Raw genomic sequence first — 23,003 nt, 5'->3', positions numbered from 1 at the left:
GCCCAAGATTCTTGAAAGAATTGTCCAGTGACTCTTCATCCTTTGCAGTCAGATTATAAAAAAATCTCAGATTTGTCTCTTGCTGTGGTGATGTTCTGGGCAAGTTTTCTCTCATACGAGCATAAATAAGAGATGAATGCTGCATTGCTACAGAAAATCAGTGTTCAATGGCTTACCACCTACCTTCGTTGGTGTAGGAAGTAATGACTGGTGCCTGCTCGTCAGGCTGCATCTGAACTGGCTGGCCTGTTCATATGAAGAAAACATCCCCGTGATTAGAATAAAATGGAATTTTCTCATCCTACAGCAATGGAGCACCAACCACAGAACCAGGTTAAATCTATAAATGTGGCGCACCAATGAGCTAAATGGCACTGAGATTCTATTCTATAGCTTTTATAGCTTGTAAAGCAAATTGATACAGCAGAGCTCAATATGTGCTGTGTGAAGCAGTTCCTGGGCTTCAAATGCAAGCGGAGTGAACAAGGGAGTACTAGTTGGGAATAGTCCATGCAATTCAGGCATTGGTGGTGAGACCCTGGCTGAGGAAGTAAGGAAGGAGGGAGAACTCTCTGGAGAGGCATGGCTGGCATCAACTGAATTCCTTTTTACTGAAATGTATCATACTTGCATAAATAGTCTAGTTCAGTGTTTCTCAACCTTTTCAGATTGGCAACCTCATATTTGAAGTCAAAAATTTGCACTATCCTCTTACATTTACTATATGAGTAAAACATTTATCAGTAATTAGTATGTGAGTGTTTCAGTAGGTTGACAGAAAATACGTGACCTTGAAATGGAAAAGGTGTGCAGGGAGTGGGGAGTGAGATTTTCTTTGCTTCAGATTGAGATAAAGTTTTGAATGTCTTGTGACCCCGATTGCCTTTCATGAGCTCTCTGAGGGCCACACCCCATCTCTTGAAAAACATTAGTTTAGTGGTAAGGACCTGGACTGGGTGTCAGGAGACCTGCATTCTGTTCCCAGCTGTATAACGTTGAGTAACCTCTTTTCCTTTTGTTTGTGTAGATTATAAATTCTGTGGGGCAGGGACTGTCTCTCATCGTGTGTGTGTACAGCACTGAGCAGAATAGACCCTGATCTCAGTTGCAGCCCCTAGGTGATGTGGTCATACACATGGTACTAAATAACATTAATCTATCCCACAGGGCTGCAATGACATTAAGCTAGCACAGTCAGCAAATGCCATTTAACACTGAGCAATATCTCGCATATAGACTTGGACATTAGAACCTGATTCACTGAGGATGAACGTTGGCCATGACGCTGGGGTTATCCCTTACTTTTTTTCAGAAAGTGTCATGGGATCTGTGTCCCGACAGCAGAAGGAACCTCACTTTAACAGCTCATCTGAAAGGCCAGATACTTTTTTCAGAGTAACAGCCGTGTTAGTCTGTATTCGCAAAAAGAAAAGGAGTACTTGTGGCACCTTAGAGACTAACCAATTTATTTGAGCATGAGCTTTTGTGAGAGAAGCTACATCAGAGCTGTAGCTCACGAAAGCTCATGCTCAAATAAATTGGTTAGTCTCTAAGGTGCCACAAGTACTCCTTTTCTTTTTGCAGATACTTTTTGTAATTCACAGCTGACATGGATCAGGCCCGTGAATTATGAGATTTTGATGCACTGTATGCGGCAGCAGTGTGGGTTTTTTTAATGTGGCTCAATCTCAGTTAATGTCATACCGTTTGTAAATATTGCAGCAGCACCAGCTGCTCCATGGTGTCAGAGTCCTCATAAAGACAGGAATGTGGCTGATTAAAGTGAATTTATTAACCCCTTTGGTGCTGGTGCATTAAGAGCTGGCTATTCCTTTTGGCATCCGTCTGAGGGCATCAGTCTGAGCATATGGCTATACTTGCAGATGTAGAGTGCTTTGAGTTAAACCAGCCTTCGTAGAGCGCAGTCGGGAAAGCGCTGCAATCTGTCCACACTGACAGGTTCAAGCGCACTGGCGTGGCCACATTTGCGACCCTTGCAGTGGCATTGGGAGCGGTGCATTATGGGCAGCTATACCAGTGTACAATTGACTGCAACGTGCTTTTCAAATAGGGGCGGGGGATGGAGTGTGACAGGGAGTGTGTTGTGTGTATGTGGGGGGAGAGAGAGTGGGTTTTTGGGGGGGCTGAAAGTATGTCAGCATGCTGTCTTGTAAGTTCAGACAGCAGCAGACCTCCCCCTCCTCCCCGCCTCTCTCTCTCTCTCACACAGCATTCCACAGTAATGGCTTGCTTTGTCTCGGAGTAGGCTGTCAGAATTGGAGCTTTCAAAGAGCATATCTGCATTCCTAGGTGAGTTCAAAACAATGACAAGAGTGGCCGCTTGACTTAAGGGGATTATGGGACATTTCTGGAGGCTGATCAGAGTGCAGTAATGCAACACCTTGTTCACACTGACACCCGGGCGTTTCAGCCACCACGCAACAAGTGTTAATTTTCTCGCCAAGGTGGAGTACCAGGAGCGCTCTAGATGTGGAGTCAGAGCGCTCTACATGCCTTGCCAGTGTAGACGGGGAGTGAGCTAGGGTGCCCGGGGCTGCTTTAATGCGCTCTAACTCGCAAGTGTAGCCAAGCTCTAAATTATCTTCAAGAGGACTCATCTTGTGTCCTGAAGGCAGGGCTAGAGGAAAATGTACTGATACTCAGATTTGCACTGAACTATTAGAGGTACTTCAGTTAACTCTGTGTGTTGGGTAATTAATTCACCCTTCTAGTCCTGGTGAATTGCCTGATCTCCACTACGTAGCTGTCGTTGAAAACCCTCTCAGGCATGAAGGAAGAGCATGTTAAGGCTCTAAAGATATTAATATTTATCTGCTTTTCTTATTTGTCATCTGTGTGTCTGGTATAGTCAAAGACACTTACTGACAGTACCTTGCCACAAGATATTGCTTGCTTGCTTACTGTCTATAGGCTGAATCTGCTCCCATTGATTGCAGTGGGAGCTGGATCAGGACTCACATTAAGCAATGCATCAGTAACATACAGGATTTTCATATAGGGGTTATTAGTAATTCTGTGGAAGCAAAACTCTGTTTCTTTCACTTGCCTTTCTTCACTAGAGACCAAATTATGTTTTCATACAGGAAAAATGAGGTTGGTGGCCTGAGCTCATTCCCTAGGGGCTGCTTATGTTCCCTAACAAATCCAGGGCATGGTTTTGTACAGCTGGTGGTATCCTCTTAAGAAAGGCTTTGAGTCGGATTAGTGGGAGGGGTCATAGGTCAGATAAGAAGTGGATTGGCTGAGCCATAAGGAAGCTCAGGACTAGGGGACAGATTGTTCCTCATGCCAAAAACAACTGTGCACGGGACTGGAAAATTTGGATTTGCCCCCAACTGTTCCATTAGGGGTTGAAGTGAGGAGGGAGTCACCTTCTTAATAGGACAGCGTTTTCTACCTCCACGCACCACGAACTACACGGATCCTGGGTAAGCTAAGAGCTCTGTGTGACTGTTAATACTGCCTCAGGCTGTGTTAGCTTTCAGGAGGATTCTTTATTGGTTATGATAATACAATCAGAGAAATGTAGGGCTGGAGGGGACCTCCAGAGCTCGCCTAGTCCATCCCCCCATGCTGAGGCAGGGTTACATATATGATAACTATGATGTATGTATGCAGTAGTGTGCCCAGCACCTAGCCATCCCACCATATTCCCGGCGCATGCACACACACCCCCTGACCTCCACTGGCTCCTGCTGATAGCTAGAGACAGGAAAGTGATATTCTCCCCCATTATGCGTGAGCACAGGGAGACCCATGTCTGAATGGAGCCTCCCTGTGCACATCAGCCAGACACAATAAGGCCTGGAACGGAACGGGCTGTGACAAGCACATTGTTAGTGTGCAGAGCTATAGCTGTGCATCGGCAGCCTGCAAAGCATCTCCACGCACTCTGCCTGGCTCCAGCCAGCTCTACGATGCCCTCACTATCACTTGCCCTACGTTCTCACATACAAAATGGACGGCAGAGAAGACAACGTACCAGGAAGGCCATTCCCTCTGGGTTGCTGCGATCTGTCACTTTCATTTCCATCACTTTGAAAACCTACATAATGACAAGCATGGGCATGAGAGTCAGACAATATAATTCATGGGTACTGGGCAGCATGTTCAATATCAGCTAGTGGGAAGATCACATCAGACCCACTCCTGTTCCCACTGAAGACAAAAATAAAATTTCTGTAGACTTAGCTGAGACAGGACCAACTCCATGATGATGACACATCACTCAGCTAGGCATTATTTACCCAGGAGGATTCATAGAATAACTGTTGACCCATGAGAATGGAAAAAGTTTCTTTGAAAAATGCCAGTCCAAAATTTTCCTTTGCTATTTCTGCTTTTGTCCTCCAAACTCAGACTCCTTTTCTACTTACTCCTGCAATCAAAGAGTAATTTATGACATCACAGTCAATTGCAATGGGAATGGTGAATCACATTTTTAATATTTTGGACTATATTCATCCCTGATGTAAATCCACTGACTTCAAAAGGAAGTCTATTTTTCCCAGCCATGGCCCTATTTTAGTTCCCAAACTCTTCCTGATTACGCTGTGTTTTCATTTAAATATTAGACAAATCCCCTCCCAAAGTAACATGTTGCAAGGCTGTCCAAGGAGAATCTCTCACTGGAAAAGTTTGAAAATCATGATGGTTCATGGTGGCTCACCCTGAAAGTAAGTTTTAAAGCACTTTAGAGATCAGCAGCAGGGGAACACTACTACTGATACTAACTAGCTCTTCATCCATAGACCCCAAAGTACTTTACAAAGGAGGTCAGTATCATTATCCCCATTTTAGAGACTGGGGAAACTGAGTCACGGAGTGATGAAGCAACTTGCCCAAGGTCACCTAGCAGGCCAGGGGCAGAGCGAGGAATGGAATCTAGGTCTCCTGAGTTCCAGCCCAGAGCTGTATCTCTTAGGCAACACTGCTTCTTAGAGGCTATGACATTGTTTATGAAGGAGAGATATGCCAGTAGAGTTGGTCAACATTTTTTAATATTTTCAACAAAAAAAGAAAGATTTTCATTTGGATCGAAAATTTGCAGTTTATCAACAAAAAATGAAAATTGAAAACTGAAATAATGTTGGTAAAATGTTTTGGGTTTCGGCAAAAATGTAGTTTTCAAAAACAAAAGTTTTACCAGAATGAATGTTCAAAGCCCTGAAACTTTTCAGCTTTCTATGGCAAGTTTTCATTGAATTTTTTTCCCCATTTTTAGGGTTATTTGGAGAAATAAACCACACTCAATTTTTAAATAGCCAACAAAAAATAAATGGGCATTTTCTACCAGGTCTATCCACTACCCAAATACTCCCTCCAGTAGCACCATTAATCTAAATACAAGAGAGTCCATAGAAAGAAGTTATCCAGCTATTACCCTCTCATGGGAGACAGCTAGAGCCAGGAGTAATTAGCTCCCGGAATTTCTACCCTGAACAGTTGATACCTATCCCCCTTCCCCCTCTTCCTGCCACCTATCCATTGACCCCTGTTCCTCCACATAACACTGCTTTCCATGCTCAGTCTCCCCTCCTCCTGTTTGTGTCCCCAGAGCTCCTGAGCCTTTCTAACTCCCTTTGCCTGCCTACAATGGTTCAAGCCAAAATGGCTTGGAGAGCTGATTTTGCTGTAATTTTGCAGAGCAAATCCTTCTGGGGCATAGCATTGCTGCTTGAGGTGGGCAGACAATTCAGGGGTAATTGTACTTGCCGGAAAATGTTTTAGTCAAAAATGGCCCTTTTAAATAAAATGAAATGGTTTCATTTTTCAATATCTTCCATCTCCCCCCAATGAAAACTGAAAACATTTTCAGTTATTGTTTTAGTGAGGAAAAAAGGGGGAAGAAAGAAGAAAGCAAACTGGGGAAACAATTTCAGAACCAAAGATCTTTGGAAAATTGAGACTTCTCAGTAAAAAAGCAGTAATTTTTTTTGAAATTTGGTCCTTTTTGAAACATTCAAATGAAAATGTTTTCAAAATGTCCAAACTCATCTCACCCCCACCAGCTCTGTAGGAGAAGGCTGAAAAGGAGTTGGAGACATTGGTGCTGGTGTAGGCATGAAGTAGACAGAAATCAACTATAGCTAAAGATTAGATTAGCCAGATCATCCACCTTTTCCTGTCTTTTTTTCGGTATCTATATAGCCCCAATCACCAGCATCTGAAATACAGTTAAAATCTGGGATTAAACCAGATTGCAGCAATGGAGTGTTTTCTCTTTTCAGTTTTGCAGTGAGAGGGGGGTTCTCTCCGTTGTCTGCAAATAGCCCATGATTTCCAGGGTTCCAAAAAGAGCATGGAAGATCCCCTGAAGGGACAGGAGATAGGCCAAGGGGATTGTCACAAACTGTAGCTATAAATGGCTCATGGTGATATTCTTTGCAGACAAAGTATGCACATGCTCACACACACACACACTAAAATAAAACCATGTTGCCCTATGTATCGTTTTGTGATAGCCACCAATTTGGGATTAAATAACTGAAGCACAGTCAGTTTAACCTGCTCACTGCTTTGCCTTGTAAATCTAATGCATTTTTGGAAACCCTTTGGCAGTGTCTCACACTATATAAAATGTTCCATTGTAATAGGGCTTGTTTAAACACAGTCCTCGGAATAATAGCCACATGCCGCTCCATGGGTGTGCCACACAGGTGCTGCACCCTGAGTCACCTGCAGTGTGTGGTATGCAACATGCAGAGGCTCTTGTTCCTTAGACAGGATCAACGAAACTATGTTAAAACTGGAAAATTTTAGAGGGGAGTTTGCAGGTTTGGGTTTTCATTGCATGTCTTTAAGTTAGGGGGGCACAAAAGAAAGCCAAAAAACCCGTTGTTCTTTCCTGAGAGCTGATGGTTCACCTCTCATTCTACAAATCACTTGCAGCTTGGCTCTGCATGCATTGCAGCTGCACCCCTCCACTTGAACAACTGCAGATATTGCTTTACCTTGGATGTGGTGCGAGGCACTGATTTCCATCTGTCTGTCTGTCTGCACCCTTTGCACTGTCTTCCTCTTCTGAGGGCGAACTATGAGAAGCATCTCAATTGTTACTGCACTGGCGTCTTTTTTAAACTCCATGGTACCCATCAGAGCATTGCCACCGCTTCCTTCCTCACCCAGACCTGCTGCTGCTGCTGCTGCAGAACTGGCAGTGTTTATTTTCCAATCTTGGAAAGGCAAATGCTCCCCCTCACCCAAAACGAACTCTGCACACACACAAATAACATGTGCCCGACCCTGCTCAAATGCACCATTACTACCCTGCCAAAATCTAACCTAATGAATAGATTACAAGTCACCTTTGAAAGGAAATCCCAGCAGGGATCCACTTCCTAAATCTGAGGAAGGAGCCACATTTCAGAAGGAGAGTTCTAGTTTCAGGACAAGTGTTCCTCTCCCCCTTCACCTCTCTCTGCCCTTTCAGATTTAAGCACTTGTCTACCCTCAAATCCCCCTACCAGCACTCTTACGCTAGAGGGAATTCATTCTGCAACACTTGCAGGTTCTTTAAAAGGATGCCTCTCTGATTCTCCTCTGCCACACCCAAAGTGGAAACTTTAAAACATGGCTAAAAAAACCCCAAATCAATGGCTTAGAAATAAAAACTAACAAAAGGAGCGATGAGGAAGGTGTGCAATTGTGAACAAAAGCCTGTGACTTTGTGTCCTGGGATGAAGGTGTAAAGTGGGCCATAACAGCCATTTTCAGGGGGAATAGCGCTTCCAAAACTGATTAATAAATAACGCTAACAAATTAATAAATAACACTAATAAATAAAGAGAGGTCTGCCCTGAAAAAAACAGACACTCCTTGAGAGGCAACAAATGGATCTCCCACCAATCAGCATGAAGGACATGGTCTCTGAAATCTGTAGGTGACAGAAAACACTAGCAGCAAAAATCCTGCCTCAGCTGAAAGTTTCATAGCACACAAAGAGGGTAGGAGAGGGAGTACAGCGGTCTGGTTTAGCAATTAACAGCAACCCAGTTTAGCTGGCCCCTACCATTTGTACAAGATGCTGGATTAGAAATCCTTTCTAATTTTATCTTGGGCTTCCATCCTGTCACAGAGCTGCCAGCTGAGGGATGTTTGGCTGGTGGCCTCAGGGGAATGTTAACACCTGTGGGTTGACGGACTCTCTCCGGCACAGTTACACAATTTTGCACGCTTGCAGTACTGATTCATCATGCTGATGCCAGCCCATGCTACTGACACAGGGGATAAAGCTATGTCTAATGGTGTTTACTTTTTGGTGTCACTAGCTCTAATTGCTGTTGGAATTTTTGCCAAGTGGTTTTTTCCCCTCCAATGATTCTGGGGTAAATTTACTGCTCCTTAATCTATAGACAGGGAGCTAGTACTGCTGACTGGTGTTGGCAGAGTGCACACAGGTACACCTCCCACCCCCCTGATCTACAGCCCCTACTGTGAGCTTCTGCCAAGGCACAGGTAGCCAATAGGCAGCCAACCTTCCCTGCAAACCCAGCGGGATGCCTCTGCTCAGCAGATCCAGAAATAGCATGCGTGGCTCTGTGCATGCTGCCTCTGCCCAGCTTTGCCGCTGCCCCCTTCGTAATCCACATGTACAATGCTTGCAATATTCCTGAGCTGTTCTGATGCCCACACTCCCATGCTCAATACTTCAGTTCCAATTTGGAGCCTCCCTGCTAGCAGAGGAGCAGTCATGGGTCAGGTCAAGGGGTCTCATGGGAAGGAACAGATGGTTTTAGGGCTATTGCTTTGTAACCCACCTTAACACAGTATGCTATGTGGGTCTTTGCCTGCTCTGGTGTCTGGACCACATAAGTATGCTATCGTTTCCCCCTGGGGGAATCAGCTCTTTAGCTCAAGCAGCAGCAGCATTGGTTTTAGATTCAGAGGTCTTAAATGCAGTCCCTGCTGATGACCTATCCAGTGAGGTGTTACGGTTGGAAGGAAGGAGAAGAAGGGCATGGGGGATTCATAAAAGAACTCAAAGTTCTGGAGGCTCAGGCAAACAGAGCCTCCAGTTCTTCAGGGGCTCACCCATCTGTGTGTCAGGTCCCCTGAGTTAATGAAACTCTCCTGTGTCCATCATTCTAGCAGCTCCATTGTCCTCCTCTCAGCTGGTGTCACCATTTTGGAGCCCTTCTCAACTCTCTCCTCTGCCACCACATCTAGGCTGTCGGTCCCAGTGCTTTTTTCCTGCACAGCATCCCTGCAAGCACCCTTTCTTCTCCATTTTGCTGTCTAAATCCCTCACCCAAGCCTTGGTCCTTTCTCCTCTAGACTATAACAGAATTCTCCTCTCTGGCCTTCTTGAACATCACCATGTCCCCCTACTGCCCAGGCAAAATACACCTGGTATAATCATCATCTTCCTCACCATCTACTCTGCATATCTCACCCCACTTCTTGCATCCCCTGGCTCTCCACATCTATACCCCTTATCTGGGCCGTCTGAAGCTCCTCGTTCTTGCCTTCTATACTGCATAAAACTTGGCTCTGGCCTATACTCCTCCCCAACAGCTCCCTTCACTCCGTCAGCATTTCAAGCCTCCTCACTCTCTCACATTCTTATCTCCATGCTTTCTTCCACACTGCACCTGACGCTTGGACCTCCATATTCTAGTGACACAAACCTCTCCTTCAAATCCCTCCTCCAAACAGCCTTCTTCTGGCAATCCCATTAGACAGCCCCAACTGAATGGGCAATGATTCATTAATAATTAGAGGGGAAACCCCTTTTGGTACTAGATTAAGGCTTTGTCTACATTAGAAAGTTGCACTGATTTAAACTAAGGTATGGATTTAAACCGATCTAGTTAATCTGGTGCAAACCCCTGTGTGGCACCCATTTTAGTTTAGGAGTTGCTTTTTTCAGTATAGTTTAAGTTGATTGAGATAGCTAACCTGCAATACAAATTTAAGTTAAACCCCATGCACCCTTCCTAAAAGCCTCCACCACCTGGTGTCCTGGTGCTTTTTGTTTTTCAGTTGCTGCTGACCCTCATCTTCTTAGGGCTAGATTGTAAGATTCAGACTCTAGCCTCAGAAGTGGGCACTGGAGTTGCACTATCCCAAGGGGAGTTCTATACCCATCTATCTAAATCCAGAGAAGGCCCTCCTCACTGTAATATGTAAGCACCTCCCGTCTCTGGAAAAACAACAGTGTTCTCTCTCTCCATTCCTTCCTTTCCAGAAGAATGGGGTTCAGGATTTTCTCTTTTTAATGAATGAGTCTGTGGGAATGAGAACTCTATTGTGGGGAAGCCTGGGAGAAGAGCTGGGGTTTTGGCTCTGCGCGTGGCGAGGTTAGTGGTAGTTTTTATTCCTTCAAGCAGTGACTTTGATACGCCTGAGCTGGCTGTTGTCATCTCCCATTGTCACTGACCTCTTCCTATCAGCCGGCAGGATTATCACTACAGCTCCTCTCTGACATCTTGAATAGGGATATTCGAAATGTTTCCGTCCAAATGTATTTTCAACAGAAAATTTGGGCTTTTGACTAAATGAATATATTCGTGGGAAGTGTCTGCATTCCTTCAAAATGGTCAAATTCAAATGTTTCCGTTTTCAGACAGAAAATGTTGGTTGTCAGGCTTTCCAGTGAAAAGTTCCATGGAACCCTCCCCACTCATTTTTGGACCGTCATATAGGGCAGAGTTGCTTGCCTCTTCTTGTGTATCCGGGCAGCTCAACACATTTGTGCCTCCCTGTCCATCCCCTTTACTTTTATGTGCACTCCCCCATGTAGCACTGGGGCAGCAGCCCATGCTCAATGGAAGAACTTACCAAGAGATGTGTTGGTCTCTTCATCACCTGGAATCTTTAAATCAGGATGGGCTGTCTATCTAAAACAGATGTTCTGGCTCAGTCACCAGAGATGGGCTTGAGGTAGTAATCCCTGTGTGAAGTTCTCTGGCCTGTGCTATGCAGGAGAGCAGACTGGAAGATCAAAACGGTCCCTTCTGGCTTCCTAATGTATGAGCATGTAGCAATTTAACTCATTTAAGAACCACATCTTTTCTTCTTCCCATTGGTGTAAAGTGCCTGTCTCTAGTCCGGTAGGGTTGGGAGATCTTTAGGCCATGACACTTTTATGCATAAAAAACCTGGCACTGGCCCAGGACTAATTCCAGCCCCTTATCCTGGGCCACAGGCAGGTGTTATCTGGAGGCAGAACTTTCACATCTTGGGGGAGGAGGAGGTTACTGCCAGGTTGATTTAAAAATAAAGCAACTCTTTGAAGTTGATAAAGGGTTTAAAATGTAAGAATAAGTCTCAGGGTGATGGATCAGTGGCCAGGGTACAAGTAAGACTGTACCACTGAGTGAGAGAGAGAGAGACAGAGAGAGAGACAGAGAGAATATATACATAGTGAGAATTATATTATTAAATCCCACTAAATATAAAATAAAACTACAGACCAGTGTTTTTGAAGAAAATGCAGAATAATCTGGGCCCTCTACAAGACTTCTGGCTCTAGCAAGTATGTGATGGTACTGGCATTACGCATGGTGGGAAGATCCATTCTGCCACAGATCTGAGACATTGATAAAAGACTGAAATCAGTGGGAATTCAGTGCTGCCATGTTTTTGAAAATCCCACAAGGTGCCTATCTGAACCTTTAGGCTTCTGAATACTTTTTAAAATCTGACCCTGATTTTAAAATTTGAGCCCTCAGTTTTTGGGGGCTCACTGTGAGAGACCTTAGAGGGGCTTGACTTTCAGAAAGTGCTGTTGTGTACCTGCCCTCTGAAAAGTCAGTCCCCAAAATCACAGCACTGGAAATCACTACTCACGTTTGGAAATCCAGGCTCTGGATCTTGAATTCCCCTCTTGTTAGCTGCTGCATTCAGCAGCTCATTGAAATTGTGGTAGCTGTCTGATTTTGGGCAGTTAAAGCTTCCAAGTGTGTTCCCACTGCATTGGACATTCCAATGAGGGAGGGATAGCTCAGTGGTTTGAGCATTGGTCTGCTAAACCCAGGGTTGTGAGTTCAATCCTTGAGGGGGCCATTTGGGGCAAAAATTGGGGATTGGTCTTGCTTTGAGCAGGGGGTTGGACTAGATGACCTCGGTCCCTTCCAACCCTGAGATTCTATGATACTGTAATGGAGTCCTTTGGCCTGCTTGTCCTTTCTTTCTCCCTGTAACTGAATTGCAACACATTGAATTTATTCCCCTTTCATAAGCTACCACTCCATGGATTGGTCAAATGTTTCATTCATTTTGCAGCTTCTGCTGTGTCAGCAGCTGTGCTTTATGATTTAAGACGCAGCAGAACTTGCCACTGAACTATAAACTCCTGTATTCAGTTTCCTGGTATCCACACAACCAGGGATCTAATTGATGGCTGGGATATTATTGTGAAAAGCGATCAGGCCATATTTAGGTTGCAGAAAGACAATGAGGATTGTTCATTTACACTGAGCTAAATGAAATGGCCGAAACACCACAAATAAACACAGCGATGGGCATAGACTTTACCTGAATCAAACATAACATGACATTATACAAAGTGCTGGTAATGCCCTCAGCTGTCACCTGTAGGGACATACAGTCAAGACTGAGAGGGCCCAAAAAAGGGCAATGAAAATCGCTAGTGACAGGGGCTCAGATTCTTAAAGTTATGAAGGCACCTAACTCACTGACTTCACTGTGGTGTTGTCTGATCTGCTAGGGCAAATCCTGTGTGTCTTGACAAAGGGAGAATTCAAAGTACAGCATCAGTAGAGGAACCTTCCTGAGGCAAAGAGCTGGGATATGGGGCATATGATTTTTCTTTTAAAACACATCCATTCTACCCACCCCCTGTCATTTTTGTTGCTTTATGATAGATGTTATTTCTCCTCTTTGTGCAGGAGCAGCTGGTTACTAAGTGTGCAGGATGACTAGCACAGGGACAGCGGTTCCCACATGAGGGATCTCTTTTCTCCAGAGCTCATACTCAGGTGGCTGCAACTCGAGACCTCTTTCTATAAAAGCGAGGGAGGGGTCTGTTGGCAGGACATTTGCCATGAATGGTTGTCAGCATTTGGATTTTCTTCCCCCTTGTGTGCCAAAGAGTGGATCTGTTGACCTTCAGGACACTCTGCAAAGCTTTTCTTGTCTCGTTGGCCTATGATACTAGTCCTTTATAATCACTGGGGAAGGGAACTTATCCCTACAACGCAGCTTGGACACGAAGGGAAGGTTACTCCCCAACAACTGTCGTTTTTTAAGAGCATTGCCTCTGGACATTTGCACTTGTCAGAGGTGCTTTCCCAGGCCAGACCATCAGGAAGACCAGTGGCTGCTGGGATTGCCCGAGTGTTCCGCCATGGCACTGAATGCTCAGGTTATGAAAGGGCTTTGTGGAGTCAATTTGGGTTTAGTAGAACTGAGCCAAGATTCCTGTGAGAATAGAAATCTGAGGAGGAGGGTGGGTAGCGTGAAGACAGATCTGCTTATTTCAGGGTATCTTTGTAAGTCGGTCCAGGGCACCCAGACCATTGGATGGGCTGCTCTTTGAGCACACTTTGTGAGCTGCAGAAGTAACATTCTGGAAGCACTAGTGACCAGTAAGGAACCTGACTTTCTTCTTTGAGCTGCTCTTTGCGTAGCTCCCACTTACTGGAGTACAGCAAGAAATATAAACCCAGGAATGTGGGTTGAGCAGTTCCAACTAAACGTTCTCCCAGGGCAAACATAAGATCTGGATGCCAAGCTGAGAGAGCAGTGGTGTGTGAACAGAACTCCAGGACGCAGCCCTGTGGATCTCCAAAATGGAGATTTTCCTGAGGCATGTTGTCAGTGCCTCATTAGCTCTAGTAGAGGGAGCTCTCAGGTATCGTCACCCTCACTAACCCATAGCTTGTGGCTATGCACAGCATGGTCTCTTCGAGAGATGAGTGGAAATGGCAGTCACCATGTACTGAACCCTGAAAGGTTACAGGTTCTAGATCAGTCATGGGCAAGCTTCAGCCCGTCAGGGTGATCCACTGGTGTGCTGCGAGGCAGTTTGTTTACATTGACTGTCTGAAGGCACAGCTGCCCGCAGCTCCCAGTGGCCATGGTTCACTGTTCCCAGCCAATGGGAACTGCAGGAAGCAGTGCAGGCTGCAGGGATATGCTGGCCACTGCTTCCCATAGTTCCCACTGGCCGCGAACAGTGAACTGTGGCCACTGGAAGTTGTGGGCGGCCATGCCTGTGGAAGGTCAATGTAAACAAACTGTCTTGCGGCCCACCAGCGGAACACCCTGACAGGCCACGTGCAGCCCACATGCCGCAGGTTGCCCACCACTGGTCTAGATGAATTCCTATATGTCTAAGTCCTGCCCAGGTACGATCTTGCAATCCTTTAAACTTTAGTATATAAAATCTACTATCTCCCAGGTGAGAATGAGGTTTCAGGACACCATGGAAAGCTTGATGACCTAATTCAGGTGGAAATGAGACACCACTTTTGGTACAAATTGGTATTCAAGCACGCAAGGACTGCACACTCCAAGTGTCCCCAGGGACACACATCACCCACCGGGTCCTCAACTTGGTTTTCTTGGGCATTGCTGATGCTAGAGATCATACCTATTACAGATCACGCTGATTATAAATGTGAAATTGCAGAACTACTAACTGTAGTCTGTAACCTATCATTTAAGTCAGCTTCTGTACCAGATGACTGGAGGATAGCTAATGTGACGCTGATTTTTAAAAAGGGCTCCAGAGGTGATCCCGGAAATTACAGGCCTGTAAGCTTGACTTCAGTACTGGGCAAACTGGTTGAAACTATAATAAAGAACAATATTGTCAGACATATAGATGAACATAATTTGTTGAGGAAGAGTCAACATGGTTTTAGTAAAAGGGAAATCATGCCTCACCAATCTACTAGAATTCTTTGAGGGGGTCAACAAGCATGTGGACCAAGGGATCCAGTGGATATAGTGTACTTAGATTTTCAGAAAGCCTTTGACAAGATCATAGAATATCAGGGTTGGAAGGGACCTCAGGAGGTCATTTAGTTCAACCCCCTGCTCAAAGCAGGACCGATCCCCAATTAAATCATCCCAGCCAGGGCTTTGTCAAGCCTGACCTTAAAAACTTCTAAGGAAGGAGATTCCACCACCTCCCTAGGTAACGCATTCCAGTGTTTCACCACCCTCCTAGTGAAAAAGTCTTTCCTAATATCCAACCTAAATCTCCCCCACTGCAACTTGAGACCATTACTCCTTGTTCTGTCATCTGCTACCACTGAGAACAGTCTAGATCCATCCTCTTTGGAACCCCCTTTCAGGTAGTTGAAAGCAGCTATCAAATCCCCCCTCATTCTTCTCTTCCGTAGACTAAACATCCCCAGTTCCCTCAGCCTCTCCTCATAACTCATGTGTTCCAGTCCCCTAATCATTTTTGTTGCCCTCCCCTGGACTCTTTCCAATTTTTCCACATCCTTCTTCTAGTGTGGGGCCCAAAACTGGACACAGTACTCCAGATGAGGCCTCACCAGTGTCGAATAGGGGGGAATGATCACGTCCCTCGATCTGCTGGCAATGTCCCTACTTATACATCCCAAAATGCCATTGGCCTTCTTGGCAACAAGGGCACACTGTTGACTCATATCCAGCTTCTTGTCCACTGTAACCCTAGGTCCTTTTGTGCAGAACTGCTTCCAAGCCATTCGGTCCCTAGTCTGTAGTGGTGCATTGGACTCTTCCATCCTAAGTGCAGGACTCTGCACTTGTCCTTGTTGAACCTCATCAGATTTCTTTTGGCCCAATCCTCTAATAAGAGGAAAGCCTTTCTCATGGACTGGTAACTGGTTAAAAGATAGGAAACAAAGGGTAAGTATAAATGGTCAGTTTTCAGAATGGAGAGAGGTAAATAGTGGTGTCCCCCAGGGGTCTGTTCTGGCACTAGTCCTATTCAACATATTCATAAATGATCTCGAAAAAGGGGTAAACAGTGACTTGGCAAAATTTGCAGATGATAAAAAATTACTAAAGATAGTTACGTCCTAGGCAGACTGTGAAGAGCTACAAAAGGATCTCACAAAACTGGGTGACTGGGCAACAAAATGGCAGATGAAATTCAATGTTGATAAATGCAAAGTAATGCACAGTGGAAAGCATAATCCCAACTATACATATAAAATGATGGGGGTCTAAATTAGCTGTAACCACTCAAGAAAGAGATCTTGGAGTCATTGTGGATAGTTCTCTGAAAAAAACCACTCAATGTGCAGCGGCAGTCAAAAAAATGAACAGAATGCTGGGAATATTTAAGAAAGGGATAGATAATAGGACAGAAAATATCATGATGCCTCTATATAAATCCATGTACACCCACATCTTGAATACTGTGTGCAGATGTGGTCGCCTCATCACAAAAAAGATATATTCGAATTGGAAAAGGTTCAGAAAAGGGCATCAAAAGTTTAGGGGTATGGAATGGCTTCTGTATGTGGAGAGATTAATAAGACTGGGACTTTTCAGTTTGGAAAAGAGACGGCTAAGGGGAGATATGATTGAGGTCTATTAAATCATGACTGGTGTAGAGAAAGGAGATAAGGAAGTGTTGTTTACTACTTCTTATAACACAAGAACTAGGGGTCACCAAATGAAATTAATAGGCAGAAGATTTAAAAGAAATAAAAGGATGTATTTCTTCACACAGGGCACGGTCAACCTGTGGAACTCCTTGCTGGAGGATGTTGTGAAGGCCAAGACCATAACAGAGTTAAAAAAAGTACTAGATAAATTCATGGAGGATAAGTCCATCAATGGCTATTAGCCAGGACGGGCAGGAATGGTGTCCCTAGCCTCTGTTTGCCAAAAGCTGGGAATGAGCGACAGGGGATGGATCACTTGATGATTACCTGTTCTGTTCATTCCCTCTGGGGCACCTGGTACTGGCCACTGTCAGAAGACAGGATACTGAGCTACATGGACCTTTGGTCTGACCCAGTAGGGCTATTCTTACGTTCTTATAACTGATTTGTGATGCTTGAACACAACATGTATTTTTAACTCCTTCCCTGCTCAGCAGCACTTTGCACCTGCTAATCCAACCAAACACAGTTATGTTTTTCAAGGCAAGAGAAAATGTTGTTGGCTCACACATCACCCAAGGGGGCAGAAAGGTGGGATGGTATTTATTCCAAAGGGAGCAGAAAGGGATATTTATCCATGAGAGGCAGAACGGCAGCACGGTATTTACTGCCTGCCTCCACACACACACAGACCCCTGTGGCTGGAAGGGCACACAGGGTGAGAAGGAGGAAACAGGCCGCATCATCCCAAAGCACAGCCCTTGAAGTCCTGTTGGTGCCAGGGAGCTGGGGAAATAAGAGCCTCCTGAAGGGGAATCCCTCCCTGAGCTCTTCTTATGGGCAGTCCGGCTCTGCACTGTCCCACTGCAGGCCAGGACCTAAAGGCACAATCCTGCCCCAAGCATCTGAGCCTTTTAATTTTGCTAAATGGCATTTGTGGTAAATGAAGGGAGGTGGGTAGCTCCCTTTTATGGACACCTTGCCAGCCAGTGACTATAAAATCTCTCTTAGTAGCTGTTTTCTAATTGCTCTACCTGTAAAGGGTTAAAAAGTCTCATTGCTATGCATAGGTAAAAGGAAGGGAGTGGGCACCTAGCCAAAAGAGCCAATGGGACGACTAGGACTTTTTAAAATTGAAATAAGACTTCCCTTTTGTCTGTCTGTTGTTGTTCTCCCGAGGAGAGGCAGACAGGGCAGCAGCTATGCTGTAAGAAGCTTGGGCCAGGCATGAAAAAATCATCAGTATCATACCTAGAAACTACTCATTTAAAACCCCAGACATGTAAGTAGATCAGGAAATGTCTAGGAAGACGCAATTAGGTTTATCCCTTTTATTTCGTTATGGCTTGTGGATTCATCTGTGCTAACCCAGGTGCTTTTGTTTTGCTTGTAACCTTTAAGCTGAACCTCAAGAAAGCTATTCTTGGTGCTTAATCCTTGTAGTTGCTCTTTTAAAATCTAGCAATATCCTAAGTTTCCAGATGTATTTTCTTTCTTTTTTTTATTAATAAAATTTACCTTCTTTAAGAACAGAATTGGATTTTTGTGTCCTAAGAGGTTTGTGCACATGTTGTTTAATTAGCTGGTGGCAACAGCTGATTTCCTTTTTTTTTTTTTCTTTCTCAGCTCTTTCCCGGAGGCGGGTGAAAGGGCTTGAGGGTACCGCACAGGAAGGAATTCTCAATTGCGCCTTCCTGGGCTCTCAAAGGGGTTCTGCACTTGAGTGGTGGCAGCATCTACCAATCCAAGGTCAGAGAAAAGCTGTAACTTTGGGAGTTTAATGCAAGCCTGGAGTGGCTGGTATTAATTTTTAGAATCCTTGCAGGCCCCCACCTTCTGCACTCAAAGTGCCAGAGTGGGGAATTAGCCTTGACAGCATTTTTCCTTATTACATTTAAAATTCTTTTCTAGTGCCAGTCAGAACCTCTCATAGACTAATAGCATGATACTCTCAGGTTTCACTTCAGACCAGAACATCATCATCAGAACCTGTAGCATCATCAATTCCTTCCAACATCTCCCCTTCCCTCATGTGGAACACTGCTGGTGTACTCAAAATACCAACAGATAACCAAACAATCCCTACCTGCCAAACATGGTGTATCTAACTCTTCCTACATCAGTGGTGTTTGTCATGGTTCATGGGCTTAGTCCAAAACTCTGAAGCATTTTGCTCCAACCAAACCTGTGCATATTCTCAGACATGTTATTACCACATTGGAACACCCAGTCAGCTGGTTCAGCAGCCAACGTGTCAGAGCAACCACTCACTCTTTTGGTGCTAATTCCACCTACAGACTTACAGCCCGTGAATCAGAGTAATCAGACATCTTGATTCAGATTTCAGCTCTGAACAGCCAATTAATGTGCAGCCACATAGACTTCCATCTCTAGAATGAACTCAGCAAGCTGTTAAATTCCATCCAGAGCTTGCCTGGAATGTGCATCCCTGGGTTGCCATGGGGATGACAGGTGGGCATCTCCAACTTCTCACAGACCAGCAGGATACTGTTGCATCACAGTGAACAATACTTCTACAATGCAGAAATATACCCCTCTGCTCAGGGGCCTGGGGACCCAGGACAGTAAAATGCATGAGAGAGTCTCCGATTCAGGATACAAAAGTCTCACCTGTGAAGCTGGAGTGTTTCTGTGTTTCAACTGTCTTTCCCGCCTCCACGTGAGCTGTTGGAAACATGAGCAACTGTTATTGATGTCACTCCTAAAGCAGATGATCACTGTCACATTACACTCTGCCTTCTGCTGTCTCGGCCTCATGGTTTTAAGCCCCCGAGTGCTGACTGGTATAACACTGCACGTCTGCATGAGAAAGATGTGGTTCTGATAGGACGGGGAAGTGTATTCAATGCCAGAATATGAGGATGAGTTCTGGGCTGGGCATAAAGGCTTAAAGCAACCCAGGAAAGGTTAGCGAGCCCTCAGGACATGTCGTGAGCAGTCCAAGTAATTAATTGTCACTTCTCTATTTTCACCATCATTGTTCTCAGCTGGAGAATTTCCATTCGCCCCTCTCATCTCTGTGGCAGAGTGTGCTGTGTCATTGAAACAGTCAGCATCGCCTACTGGAAATGTGATTGGGCTCTGTTCCTGCGAGCTCCTGAGCACCAGGGAAAAAGAACAGTGTTTGGATTGTTATCCAAAGAATGTTTTTTTCTGCTTTACTTTCCATCCCTGATCCTCTCCCTGGGACAGAGTGATTCTTTTCCAGTCCTACCTTAGCGCGCAACTCTCACACAAGGCCCTCAAGTTGGTTTTCTTGGGCATTGCTGATGACTAGAGATCACACTGATTATAATAGACTGTCTTGTCATGCTTAAACACACCTATTTTAACTCCTTCCCTGCTCAGCAGCACTTTGCACCTGCTAAGTGGTGGTGGGCAACCTGCGGCCCCCCACACGGCCCGACAGGGTAATCCGCTGGCAGGCTACAAGACAGTTTATTTACATTTTCTGCAGGCACGGCTGCCCGCAGCTCCCAGTGGCCATGGTTCACTGTTCCCGGCCAATGGGAGCTGTGGGAAGCGGCACAGGCTGCAGGAACATGCTGGCCACTGCTTCCCGCAGCTCCCATTGGCCAGGAACGCCAGCAGCCCACCAGCAGATTACCCTGTCAAGCCACATGCCGCAGGTTACCCACCATTGTGCTAATCCAACCAAACATAGTTATCAGAGTAGCAGCCGTGTTAGTCTGTATTCGCAAAAAGAAAAGGATGCATCCGATGAAGTGAGCTGTAGCTCACGAAAGCTTATGCTCAAATAAATTGGTTAGTCTCTAAGGTGCCACAAGTACTCCTTTTCTTTTTGCAAACATAGTTATGTTTTTCAAGGCAAGAGAAAACTTGGTTGACTCCCACATCACTCAAGCCAATGGGAGTTTTGCTTTTGACGTCAGTGCGAGTAGGATTGGGCCTTATGTTTCAGAAGCAGCTCTGTTTGTATTGCAATTTAATCAGTATTTATTTTTACCAGGATAGGTAAAAGGGAAGAGGAGGGGACATAACATTCAGAAATACAGGACAATAATTATATAACGTTTATATTGCTACATTGTCAACATTTTGGCAAACCCTAAAACTGCTGCTGAATCAAATGGGTTTTTTTGAAGTTTTCCATGCCAGCTATATTTAGTGCTATTTATCAGGTGCCTGAGGCTACCAAGCCTGGGAGCATAGCATTTGTTATTTTTTTATCGCTCCATTCAGAGTAGTAACAGCTGTTCCTTTCATTCTGAGTTTGTCATTTCCACTCAAGATGGGTCAGTTTTTTTCAAGAGCCCCAGAAAGTCAAGAGGCAGAAGGTGAAAGTAGTTTCCTCCACCCCAAACCTCCCCATAATGCTTTAGGTGAGATTCCATTTTTGTGTGTTCACATTGCCTAATCTACAGCAGAAGGAGGTCCTGGTGTTCACTTACCAAGTTCAGCGGGGTTTCCTTCCTCTTGTTTCTCATGACTCCTTGCATAGCCTATAGGGATATCATAGCTGTCACAAATCCATAGATATGCTGTTATTCTTACCATGAATTTCCTTTACCCATATTCAAAAATATCCATTGGCTGACTGGGGGTTGAGGAGACTTCCAGTGTCACTGGTTGTTTCTAGAGCTCTCAGTTTGCCAAGACACAAATGTGTGAGTGACAGGGTCTATCTTTAAAGATGCATATTTCACTTGTTTGGCCCAATTTACCTCAAGATGGGTCTCATCTCTGAGCAACCTCTTCCCACCTAGTCACAGCATTAATAAAATTACCACCCCCTTTTTTAGAGCTCTTTATTAGCATTCTGGCAGTGATTGTCCATAGAGGAGGGTGAAATACAGAAGGCGTGTATGGTCAAGTGGATCTGCTACTCACAGAGAGCACAGAGGTAGAAGGGCAGCAGAGGGAAGCAGAAGATGGCCAGCAGAATCCTCTGTGTGTGGGACAGATGGTCATGAAATGCCATTTCCTTTATTAATGTTCACCTGGAATGAACAACCAACATTAAATCAGTGTTCATTTTTTGCAGCTCAGCATTATTTTCATCATCTGAAATGTTCCTCTCTGCTGCCTAATGCAACCAGTCTTTACACATCATTTCCCACTTCGATGGAGGGGAAGCCACAACCTAAGTATGGAAAGTTAAGTCAAAGAATCTGATTTGGATGAGTCACAAGATGTTTAAAGACAGTTGAAGCCTCTGCAGTGTTGCTAGTCCAAGCATCGAAAAATCATGAGATTGGCTTACAAACAATGAGGTTTAACAAATAAGAAATGCTGGGTTCTTTTTATTTTCGTTCTGCTGTTGGGGCATGTAGAATGGTTTAAGATTCTCTTCAAGCAGGATGGTTAGACATTTTTTTAAAAATACTGTAAAAGCTGACAGTCTCAGGTAATAACTGGATTCCAGCAGCACCAAATCTTGCAAGATTCCTGGTAAAATCGCCAGAGATGTCAGCACTGTAATTAGGATGCCTACGCAGATTCCAGTTTGTTCTTAACACGTGCCATCCCTGCTAGCTTCCTTCTGTGCCACCCCAGCAGTAAAATTGGCAAAGTCCTTTTGATCCTCCCTGCAAAGTGACTCAAAAGCTTTGGATGAATGAACCTCATGTGCTTGGTGCTCTGCGGGTCAATGGCAGGTTTCAGCCTTTTGTTGCTGGTCTTCTGAACATGTGGTGCCTCCACCCACGGGGGGCTGAATGAATGAATGCACAGCCCCCCGTTACATTAACCATTTCTATACTGCAGAAAAATCAAGGACCAAGAAGTTTAAGAAGGAAAAACACATTATTAAGGTAAAGAAAAGGGCAAACTTAACAGAAGTATAGACAGGAACCAGGAATGAAATGATGTTGCAATGCAGTCGGGGTGAAAGTAAGCCATTATGGCATACCAGTAAAAAGTGGCCACTGGTACTGGCCCATACGCAGTTGACGGGGAGGTAGAGGGGGCAAAAGGAGTGGCTGTCCTGGGGCCAGCGATTTAAAAGGGACCAGGGCTCCAGCCACCACTGCCGCTACCGCAGCAGCAGCTAGTGCCCCAGGCCCTTTAAATCACCACTGGAGCCCCAGGCGGCACAGGCCAGGCAGCACGGATGGGCTGGCTGGGGGACACTGACCCCCAGCCCTGCCCCCTTGCTGAGGCCCGCCCCTTCCGGGGGCCAGAGCTGGCCCCCGTACCAATAAGTCCTCTGTGTTACTTTCACCCCTGAATTCAGTGCACTCAGAATCCCAGGAGCAGCAGAGAAGAGTAAGGGGTGCAGCCCCAGAGTTTCGGTGGTCCAGGCCACAGTGGAGCTCTGTGGGGATGACTGAAGAAAGGTAGGTTTACACTGAATCATCAAGGAGTGTTACAGGCCTTACCTGCTTGTGTAAGGTCTAGTGCTGACACACCCTTTGAGTGAGACTTCCTCTGTCTATGCACACACCAGCGGGGTCTTAATGCACCCTGAGCCCTTTTCTA

General features: G+C 45.2%; 1 protein-coding gene across 1 annotated transcript in view; it reads right to left on the bottom strand.

The window, feature by feature from the left end:
• Positions 1-21,504, bottom strand: part of KY (kyphoscoliosis peptidase) — a 45,029-nt gene extending 23,525 nt beyond the window's left edge. Inside the window, exons 1-5 of the mRNA XM_048863212.2 lie at positions 21,414-21,504; positions 20,975-21,025; positions 19,173-19,226; positions 4,004-4,066; positions 184-246 (exon numbers count right to left, since the gene is read on the bottom strand). Of these exons, the coding sequence (XP_048719169.2) occupies positions 184-246; positions 4,004-4,066; positions 19,173-19,226; positions 20,975-21,025; positions 21,414-21,504 (322 nt within the window). The remainder of the gene's footprint in view (positions 1-183; positions 247-4,003; positions 4,067-19,172; positions 19,227-20,974; positions 21,026-21,413) is intronic.
• Positions 21,505-23,003: the final 1,499 nt, after the last annotated feature.

This window comes from Caretta caretta, chromosome 9, assembly GCF_965140235.1.
Source record: "Caretta caretta isolate rCarCar2 chromosome 9, rCarCar1.hap1, whole genome shotgun sequence".
Lineage (NCBI taxonomy): Eukaryota > Metazoa > Chordata > Testudines > Cheloniidae > Caretta > Caretta caretta.
Note: the sequence above shows the minus strand (reverse complement) of the source record. Positions and strands in the feature narration are given on the sequence as shown.